Consider the following 10281-nt stretch of genomic DNA (forward strand, 5'->3'; position numbering starts at 1 on the left):
GGAGTGCAGGAGAGAGTATGAGCGTGCAGCGTTTAAAGCGTGGAAGTACTGACCTTACTTTGAGTTTGATTCTGTAAAAAGTGACAAAAACATTAGCGCCCGCTGTTCACTGCGTGTGAAGAAAACTTCTTTTTACAGCGAAAACAAGCCCTAAACTTCCGAGCAAGCACCGAGTACGCTCCCACGGAGCGGGAAATTCACAGACAAACTCGCGGATTCTTCCACTGACTGCTGCGGCACACCTGCACCAGGGTAAACCTCCGCCTACCCCACTCCTGCTATACAGGTGAAAAATAGAGCAACAGGACCACTAGTCTTCGATTTTATTTATTTTCTGCTGTGTTTTACTTGCATCTATTTGAAAGAGTGAGTGTAAACACAAAAACCTATTTTATTTTATGTGCTGGAATGTGCAGAAAATAGGTTTAAATGTTAAACAAATTTCTTCCAGTCAGAGAATGTTGCATATAATTACATTTTTGCTTGATGCATAAAGTTAAAAGATTAAAACTAATAAAACAAGTTTTAAAAAGAGACTTTTCCATTTGATTACATTTTGTATGATGGATTATGTAGAAAAAGTAGAATTGGGCTGAAAGATCTATCGCTTTATCACCTATTCAGGTTGTAAATCATGTTTTTAAAAAGTAACTAAGTAACTAAGTAATTAATTACTTTTGAAAATAAGTAATCAGTAAAGTAACGGGATTACTTTTTGGGGGAAGTAATCAGTAATTAGTTACTGATTACTTTTTCCAAGTAACTTGACCAACACTGGTAATGATAGTGGTCAGACTTACAGAACAAACTTCTGCTTTTTATTTCTCAGTGGAAAGCAGTTCCTCTGAAAATTTGCTGCTTCTGGACTTGGAACAGAATTTAGATCGGGTAAAATTTCCTGATATGGATGAATCTCTAGACGGCATCTAAGATGTAAACTTCAGCATGAGAGTTGAAGTTCTGCACAAGCCCTGGTTTTCACCATGTTGGCAGCCATGTGGGGTGCTTCATTCCTTGGGCAAGAAAACTCACTCAGTTTCACCCTTTTTTGTGGCATCCATGTTTCTTCCCTCTGTGGCTGCGGATGGATTTGTTTTTGGAGCTGTCTTATAGTCAATGTCATCCAGGTCCCACAAACCCAAACACCCTATAGTGTTGCTGTAGCAGTACTGACCAGAATGTTTAGATATCAGTTTTCTGTGTTTTCACAGGCCCTTTGTGCACAAAAACTAATTTTTTATTCTAATGAATGAACTCAGCTTGAATCAGTTATAAAAAAAAAAAAAAAAAAAAGCTTTATTTTCTGTTGCCTACATTCTAGAGGGTGATGTTGCCTCAACACCTAAACAGGAAACTGAGTTCAGTTGGGTTAAAGTGAGATATGGGAGGTGAGGAAACGAGAAATCAGCAGGGGAAAAAGAATCACAAGTCACTGTGATCTTTATAGTAGTTTTATAGCAGCATCTACTATCCTACTCCTACTCTGAGGTTTACTGCGCTTTGTGGATTTGCACAACTGAATTCAACAGGATGTAAGCAGATTTTCATGAATTGTCTTCGCTTCAATTTCCATCCCCTACATTTACAGTATACTGTTTATACCGTCTTTACACTAAATCCTATCAAGTTTGTATAAAGGTGGAATTCAGCAAATGCATCTAAGGATCATTAACATCTGCCCATGAACACTGTAGCTACTGTCCAACAAAGTGCTTTACTTTAAATCCATCAAACATATTTCAACCACCATTTAAATAACACAAAGTTAGCATAGCTCAGATTATCATATTTTTTTTGTTGCAGAATATGAACCCCCCCCCCATTATTTTACATCATAAACAGATTCAATATCTGATTTAACACATTTTCTTTAGGCTTTCAGTTTATTAAGAAAATGTGTTAAATCACATTGGGCAGTCCTTTCTTTCTCCATCTCTGAGAGAAGTGAGCTTTCAACGTTACTCCCTTTAAGCTCGGTCTTCTTCTGCAGCGCCAGCTAGATGCTAAAGAATAGAGGCCACAACTTACAGACAACTGCACAATCGGGTGTTGAGCCAAAAAACAAAACCCAAAAGGAATCACCAGCTACACCATTAGGATTGCCTTATTGTTCAGGCTGAATCGGTTTGAAGGCCTGCATATACTGTATATATATTTTTAAAATCTGTCTCAGTGGGTCAACCAACAAATTAATATTCTTACCACAATCATGAGGCACAAAATGAGTCTTTTTTCAGGTGTTACCTATTGTAAATTTACAGTACACTCCCCATTACCGAGGTTAGAAATGCACCCGACTTATTTATTTAAAAAAATAAATAAATAAATAATAATAATAATAAAAAGGGAAATCCTAGGCATAGCCCTCACACATATGCAACAAGTACAGACACAAAACTGACACGCCTCCCAGGTGATTGGAGGTGTGGACTTGACCTGGAGGGTTCATATGCTCATATATATCATCTATCGTTAACATTCAGCAAAGACTTCAGCCGTCCAGAGCTACAAACATCTTGTACTTGCTAAGACACTTTTTTAAAGAGTATGGCACAAGATCAGAGGTAATTATCTGTTAACTAGTTGTTTGATTTTTTTTTTTTTTTATCTTTTTCTCAAATACATCATGAACTTCTCTCTTTTTTTATTCACCTAGCTGTAGTGGAAATTATATCTCTTATTAACATAGCCTTTGTTATCTGTTGCTGCAAAATCATAACAATTAAATATTTAAAGCTTTAGTTTGGGTAGAAATGCATTTTATTTGTCAAATCAGCCTTTGTTGTATTAATGTTGACATCACAAGGACATGTAAAACCTCTAAAATCACCTGGGTTGTGTGTTCTGTTTTAGTGAAATTTAAAACAAAAAACATTATTGGCAAAATACACTACACTACACACATTTGTAAATCTTTACACTTGTGCCTTTTAAGCAAATTTCCAGGCATTATATCTTGATGCATTCTCAATAATCCAGGTAAATTAATCCCAAAAAATTGATTCATCCAAGTGATTTCTACAGTTGAGACTGAAGAAATCACTTGGATGAGTGGGATGTTTCTCCCACTGTGAACGCTACGTCCAGATGAACAGAATCAACTTTTTGGGGGTTCCAAACATTGTATTTCCTCTGTTAAAAAAAGGAAGGAGACTTGAGTAACTTAAATTACAGCCTATTCTCCAGTTATTGATGATTATGTAAATCAAGCTTCTACTCAGAAGAATCCTGTCAGGGGTAGACATTTGTTCAAACACAAGTAAGAGAAATGAGACAACTGCAGACCGACTCAGAGTGTAATTAGAAAATGTGCGCACGGGTGAATGTCTCTCTGAGAAGACAAAACACACCGAGCACAGGCTGCTTGCTTTATTTATAAGGCAAAAATGGGTTACATAGTACTTCCTCTTTTAACTGTCAGGGAAGAGGTTAAACATTAAATCAGCTTATCTGATCTTTCACACACTGGGATAAGAATACAGAAGTATATCATGCTTTATCTGACATCACAGACACTGAAGTAAAGAATGCATCATTATATCATGCTGTCAAACATCTCAGACACTGAGGTAAGGAATGCATCAGTTTTCCTTTAACAATAGACTTGGTTAGGTGATTCTTCAACAATAGGCTTGGTTATGTGAAAATATATGAACACACAAAATATAAGGCATACTTGGTTAAAATATAAGGCTTACTTGATTATATTGTATTATAGAGATTTGGTTATAATGTATAATGAAGAAAATCTCTAACAAATCCACTCTAGTGTTTTTATGTGGCTGAGTTTATGTCAAACCATTAATTTACTGCCAAAGTACATCAAGTAATGCAAACTGAACCGTATCATAGAAGGTGCATAGAAGTGACTGCTTGGATGCTGCAATCTCACATGGTGTCTTAAAAGAATTGGTTTAAAGGCTGTCGTTATATTTCTCCTCATAAAGTTTACTGTGTCTGCGTTTTTGTAATTCTCTGTACCAGGACAGACTTCGTGACTGATGCAGACTACTTCATGGCTGTAGCTGTTCTGTCAGCAAAAAGAAGCCATGACCCAAACACTCAGGTATGTGTCTCTTTGCATATGGATTCACAGTAAGCTTGTATCCAACATCATGACAAACAGTTTTCAGAGGTGTGTACTGTGAAAGAAGTTCAACATAGCTTTCTTTGTGTGAGCTGGATCAGCAAAAACCTAAAACCCCAGTTAGAGATGGTGGATATCACAATGGTTGTTGTCAACTTTCTTTGTTAAGCCGGTCTTTCTGCTTCAGGCTCTGTGCTGACTCACAAAAGTAGGAGGCATTTACACATCATTTCTCTGCTTCTACCCAAAATGATCCCAGTGAGTGCCACCTACTGCAGTCAGAGGCGTTGTTAGATGATGGTAAAGTGGTGATAAAAATCTATAAAACAAGTTAAAAAATATAAAAATGTTACACTGTTAAGAAAAGAGATGACGCTGCAGAAAATCTTTCAGCTTGGTATTTACACCAGCACAAAAATCACCTCATCAAACAAAACCACACCTCTCCTCTCAGCTGACTCAGAAACCACTCCCGGCTACATGACAGTCTCACATGACTTGACTCACTAAACTTTGAAGAGGTGATCCATGGTTTTATTACATCGCAGCTGGACTATTGTAACTCCTTATATGTAGGAGTTAGTCGGAACTGTCTTGCAAGACTGCAGTTTGTCCAAAATGCTGCAGCTCGTCTTCTAAACTAAAAGGCGTGAACATACTTCCCCGGTGCTTGCCTCTCTTCACTGACTCCCTGTTCAGTTCAGAAAAGTTTTTTTTTATTTTCACGTTGTCTTACAAAGCCCTGAATGGACAGGCTCCCGGGTATTTGTTTGACCTTTGCAGCCTTATGTGCCCTCTAAATCTCTTAGACCAAATGATCTTTTGCTTTTAGTCATACCAAGGTCGAGGCTGGTTCAAGCTTATCGAGCATTTGGCGTCGTAGCGCCTAAACTGTGGAATAATCTACCCCTACACATCAGACAGGCTACTACTGTCAATCTTTTTAAATCTCATCTAAAAGCACATTTGTATTCACTGGCATTTAATACAGGATGAGAGTTATTTGGTATTTGGCGTTTGATACTAATATTATAAGTTATTTGGTACTAGTTCTTTTGTTTGTCTGTGCAGCACTTTGGTCGGCGTTGGTTTTGTAATTTAATGTATTATATAAATAAATGAATGACCATGATCCTTGTGGATTATGTTAAACACATTTGTAACCTTTTGAGGTAAATTTCTCTCCCACATCTCTCTCTGTTTGCAGGTGGGAGCATGTTTAGTGAACCAGGACAATAAGATAGTTGGCACTGGTCACAATTGTATGCCCAATGGCTGTGAAGGCAAACTGCCATGGAATCGCATCGAAGGTGATAAACTTGACAAAAAACACATCTATGGTGAGTATGCACTTCCACACACTTGTTTTTTTCTCCTGTGTTTTTCAGTTTGACTGAATTATTTCAAGTTTTAAATAATTTTGTTTAAGCAAAGCACTCCTGCTTTTATTCATCTAAATTCAAATTCAAATTCAAATTTTATTTGTCACGTACACAGTCATACACAGTACGATATGCAGTGAAATGCTTAGACAACTGCTCGTGACCTAAAAAAAAATAGGAAAAGGCTATGAATAAGATAGGAAATAAATATGAAAAATTAAAAAGGGTAAATTTAACTAGGAAGGAATAAAATATAAATTAAGGTTAAAATATAAATTAATAAATTATAAATTAAATATAAACCACAGTATTAATGTGTTAGAGGATGTCTGGATATTCAAATTCAAATTCAAATTTTATTTGTCACGTACACAGTCATACACAGTACGATATGTAGTGAAATGCTTGGACAACTGCTCGTGACCTAAAGAGAACAAAAAAGGAAAAGGCTATGAATAAGATAGGAAATAAATATGAAAAATTAAAAAGGGTAAATTTAACTAGGAAGGAATAAAATATAAATTAAGGTTAAAAATGAAATAACTGTACAACACAAATTAGAATGAAGGGTAAATTTAACTGGGAGAATAAGATAAAGATAAATATATATTATATATATTATATTATATATATATATATATATTCCTCTTGAAGAGGTTTTTGTCATTTTATGCTGTGCTGTCTTTATGTGTGAAGAATCAAATTCAGTGATTTGTAGCAAAATCATGTAAAATAACTAAAATAAATAAATAAATAAATAAATAAATAAATAAAAATAACTGCACTAAAGCAAAGTAGGTGGGCCCAGAATTCAGCTGGTGTCAACTTTGAGGAAAAACTTTGATGCAACAGCCAACAGGAGCAAAAGGATTGTGTTCTCAGAAATATTATGGAGCAGAAAAGGTGCACAACGATCCTCAATGTACTAATGACTTTATATATACAGGAGGCTGCAGAGCTCATCACATTTACTTTTTGACTTCAGAAAAATAACAAGAAAATTTGGACAACTTTACTGTCAGCCCAGCAATAAAACATTTGTTGTCATTTTGGTTTTAAACCAGACCGAAATGGCAAACTTAAGGAGCATGTGGGGGCAAAAAGATCAAAGACACTTCAGTTTGAATCTAAAACAGGTGCAAAAAAGAAAACAGGTTGGGCTAATACATTATTACTCAGTGATCAGAGTGCAAAAATCTGATTAAATTTTTGTTTGCTTGTCAAACACATTTAAGAATAGTTTTCTACTTATAGATTCTCTTAACAGTCGCTGTACTGTTTTGTGTTTTTTTTTTAAAGAAATGACTTGTTTTACAAGACTAATTTGTAAAACATGGCCAACTCCTATCAGTATACACTCTGAATTGGGTTAATTATCACTTTACATATCAATTATTATTATTATTATTATTAGTAGTAGTAGTAGTAGTAGTAGTAGTAGTAGTATTAAGAGACTGAATTCTAAGGAAGACCATTCAGGTGGTAAAATACATCTTAAGTAAAATGCTGATGGCCAATCACAGATTGTGAAGTGTAAAGAGTGTCATTTCCCAGAATTTTTTGATGATACTGTGTATATTCATCCAGTGAACGTTCTCTACTGCAGTGTTTCCAGTGAACTAAACAGCGATGACGTGATGATTTTGTTTTCCTTGGATAAGAACAATGCATTAAAACGCTGAATTCCACTGAGTTTTGTCCAGTCTCTTTTCAAATCTTACATATGCATATAAATAAAACCTGATGTGCTTTGCTGTCCACAAAGTTTTATACTTTTTATTGTTTTTAACACCTGCCTTCAAGCTTATTATACTTAAAATATGAATTTCATGCACTCACTGAGGATTGTCTCAATGTCATGTCCCACAGTGTGCCATGCTGAGCTGAATGCCATAGTGAACGCGAGCGCGAATGCTGATGTGAAAGGCTGCACCATGTATGTGACTTTGTTCCCCTGCAATGAGTGTGCCAAACTCATCATCCAGGCAGGTGGGTGCTGACAACACACATAGTCAGTTGCAATTAATTATACAGTTATACACGTGTCAAAGTCTCACATAATGCTATTCATGTCCAGGTGAACTACGAAAATATAATTTTGTCATTTGATCTACTTTTTGGAGATCGAGGAAGTCCTCAGCTTCAACTAAGAATTATGTTACCTTTATTAATAATATTAAACTGGCAGCAGGCAGATTCTTTGGGTTTCCCCCTGAAATTGTCATTTAGATTGTGTCACAACAAATCTCACCCTGAATATGTTTTTCTGTGTGCCATGGGGGACAAAGAGTTTACTTGATTGTGATACAAAAAAGGAAGACAATCGTGTTTTTGTTTTCCCCAGAGGTGTGGCTGCCATGTGGCTAAACTTATAGTTAAATAGTTTTAGATCATGAATATAGTTTGAACTGTATTAACACATGTTTTTATTTTGATGGTAATGCTGTGTTTGTTGGCTCAGGATACTCAAACAAAAACATTTTTGCACTGAGGTGCAGGGGAGGCATTCCTCCTCTGTCCCCTTCTGGCCACCTGTGCCTCAATTTTATTTCACAACCTAGACATCCACATTACTTACACTCTCATAACACACATAACAACAACAACAACAACACATAAGTTATCCTGTGTTGTTTAGTGCACGGAACAGCCTGCAGGGTGCAGCCACGCTGAACCGAAGTGCTTGTGTTTTTGTATTTGCAGAGCAAATCAACAAGTAATGAGAACCTATTCTAAATTCATGCACGCCTGGAAGTGTTGTTTTGTCCAAGTGTGCAACTGGGAATGTTTATGCGTTGCTGACAGCACAAATGTCCCAAATGTCTTCTCAGTTTGCAGTTTTGAACAGAACTGGTGCATACTGTTTTTTTTTCCTCCAGAAAGATGTCCTTATCCTTTTAACAGTCACACAGATCCCCGTATTCCTGCTAAGTAGTCTTGACCCTTCAAGTTTCAATGCAGCTTTCTGGATTCCTTTATAATTCTTTCTTCACTCTCTCCAGGTCTGAAGGAAGTGGTTTATCTTTGTGACAAGTACCATGATACACCTGAAACCAAAGCATCCAAAAAGATGCTTGACATGGCGATGATACCGTACAGGTGAGTACATTTCTGGGACACAATAAAAGAACATATTTCTTGCACCAGTGTACTGTAGAGACTTTCTGGTTGATTGAATTAAAGGTAAGATCTGTAAAATTAAAATAAAATTTGTTTCCTCTTCTGTAGTTTCCTGTGTAAAGATGAAGGAAAGGAGTGAACTGTAACTGTTCTTTCAAAGTAATATTAAGACAAAATGTAAGCATGGCAGAGATGGTGTGTAATGACAGTGGTCAGACTTACAGGACAAAAGCAAGAACAAACTTCTCTTTTTTATTTCTTCAGTGGAAAGCAGTTCCTCTGAAAAATATGGACATTGTGTTCTGTAGGTGTGGGTTGTCCAAAGTAACAATTTCTTTCTTGTTTCTAGGAAATGTATTACAAAGTAAACTCTAATCACACTGCATTGATTGTTTTGGAGATGGATAGTACAGTACAATAAGGGACATGACAGTAGAATAAGAGAGAAACAAGTCCCCTCAGTTTAATATAAAATATTTTCTATCACAAGCTTCAATATTTTGAATATTTATAAGCCAACTATCTGCTTTTCCATGATTGCAGAATCTCACTACTCCAAACATCACCGTATCTATTCTTGTGGTTTGTTGTTTTAAGATACAGCAAGCTTTCTTTTAGCAACCCTTCCAAACAAGCCACACTCGCTGTGATTATGTAGTCTACAGTTAGTCTAGTAGATCTTCACTGGATTAATGTGTCTGTGTCTTTCTGTCCTTTTTTACCCAAACTGCAGCTTTTTTCTTTTTTTTTTGCTACTGGACTTACAAAATTATTTTATTTAGATCAGGTAACATTTCCGGATATCGATACGTTTTTAAATGGGATCTGAGGTGTAAGCTTAGCATGAGAGCTGACGTTGTGCATAAACCCTGGTTTCACCACATTGGCAGCCATGCGCGGTGCTTCATTTCTTGGGCAAAAAAACTCAGTCTCTCCATTTTTTGACATCCATGTTTCTTCCCTTTGTGGCTGCTGATGGATTTGTTTTGGAACTGTCTTATAGTCAATGTCATCCAGGTCCCACAGCCCCAAACACCCTATAGTGTTGCTACTGCAGCAGCAGTACTGACCAGCGTGTCTGAATGTGTGTTTTCTGTGTTTTCACAGGCACTTTGTGCACACAATGCCTCAAATTGCCATTGATTTGCCTTTCATCGAAACTCCTGGAAATGAAAATGCCTAAGACTCATCTTGGGGAGCTGCTGAATGGGGCAGTGAGGCAGAAGAAGAATCAGCAGAAAACGGATTTGGGACTGGTTTGGAGAATAATATGACCAAGACTAATTTGCAGGTCAAATCTGAAATTAGAATATTTGGTTTGACAAATTATAGAACAGAATGTAATAAAAGAAACTGGGAAAAAAGCATATGAAATGAAAAAAGAAGTAACGAAATGGGAGACTAATAATAGTAATAATAAAGCATTAATATGGTTAAAACTGTTGTCCTCTCCAAGTTCTTCTTCTAGCAGCTATTCTTTCTGCTGATAACAAATCTACAAAAAGCTTATATAGAAATTACTAAAGAGTAAAATGAAAGGTGGGTTAGGAGATGTTCAACTGGAATGTAGATTAAAGGACGGTTTTGTTATTTTGGTATCGAAAGCTTTTAAAATGGGAGATCCTCCCTCATCAAGACAGAAGCAAGGGCAGAGCAAGGTATGTACCATACATATTATAAAATGATCTTTTT

General features: G+C 36.3%; 1 protein-coding gene across 1 annotated transcript; it reads left to right on the forward strand.

The window, feature by feature from the left end:
* The first annotated feature begins 2471 nt into the window (after positions 1-2471).
* On the forward strand, positions 2472-10018 carry LOC147307257 (deoxycytidylate deaminase-like). Its single transcript, XM_086274684.1, has 6 exons — positions 2472-2564; positions 3985-4066; positions 5295-5427; positions 7339-7458; positions 8472-8568; positions 9697-10018. Exons 1-6 carry the CDS (start codon positions 2548-2550, stop codon positions 9770-9772), a joined length of 525 nt encoding a protein of 174 aa, XP_086130810.1. The 5' UTR covers positions 2472-2547; the 3' UTR covers positions 9773-10018.
* The last annotated feature ends 263 nt before the right edge of the window (positions 10019-10281 follow it).

Source organism: Aulonocara sp. 'chitande type north' Nkhata Bay, linkage group LG19, assembly GCF_057382095.1.
Source record: "Aulonocara sp. 'chitande type north' Nkhata Bay isolate Kocher_YH1m ecotype deep benthic linkage group LG19, A_spYH_male_GT1.1, whole genome shotgun sequence".
Taxonomy (NCBI): Eukaryota; Metazoa; Chordata; class Actinopteri; order Cichliformes; family Cichlidae; genus Aulonocara; species Aulonocara sp. 'chitande type north' Nkhata Bay.

Bases quoted from the DNA above. Each gene is read 5' to 3' on its own strand.
- LOC147307257 (XM_086274684.1), top strand. The intron at 5,428-7,338 runs GTGAGTATGCAC...CATGTCCCACAG, and splicing joins TGACAAAAAACACATCTATG to TGTGCCATGCTGAGCTGAAT. The intron at 7,459-8,471 runs GTGGGTGCTGAC...CACTCTCTCCAG, and splicing joins CAAACTCATCATCCAGGCAG to GTCTGAAGGAAGTGGTTTAT.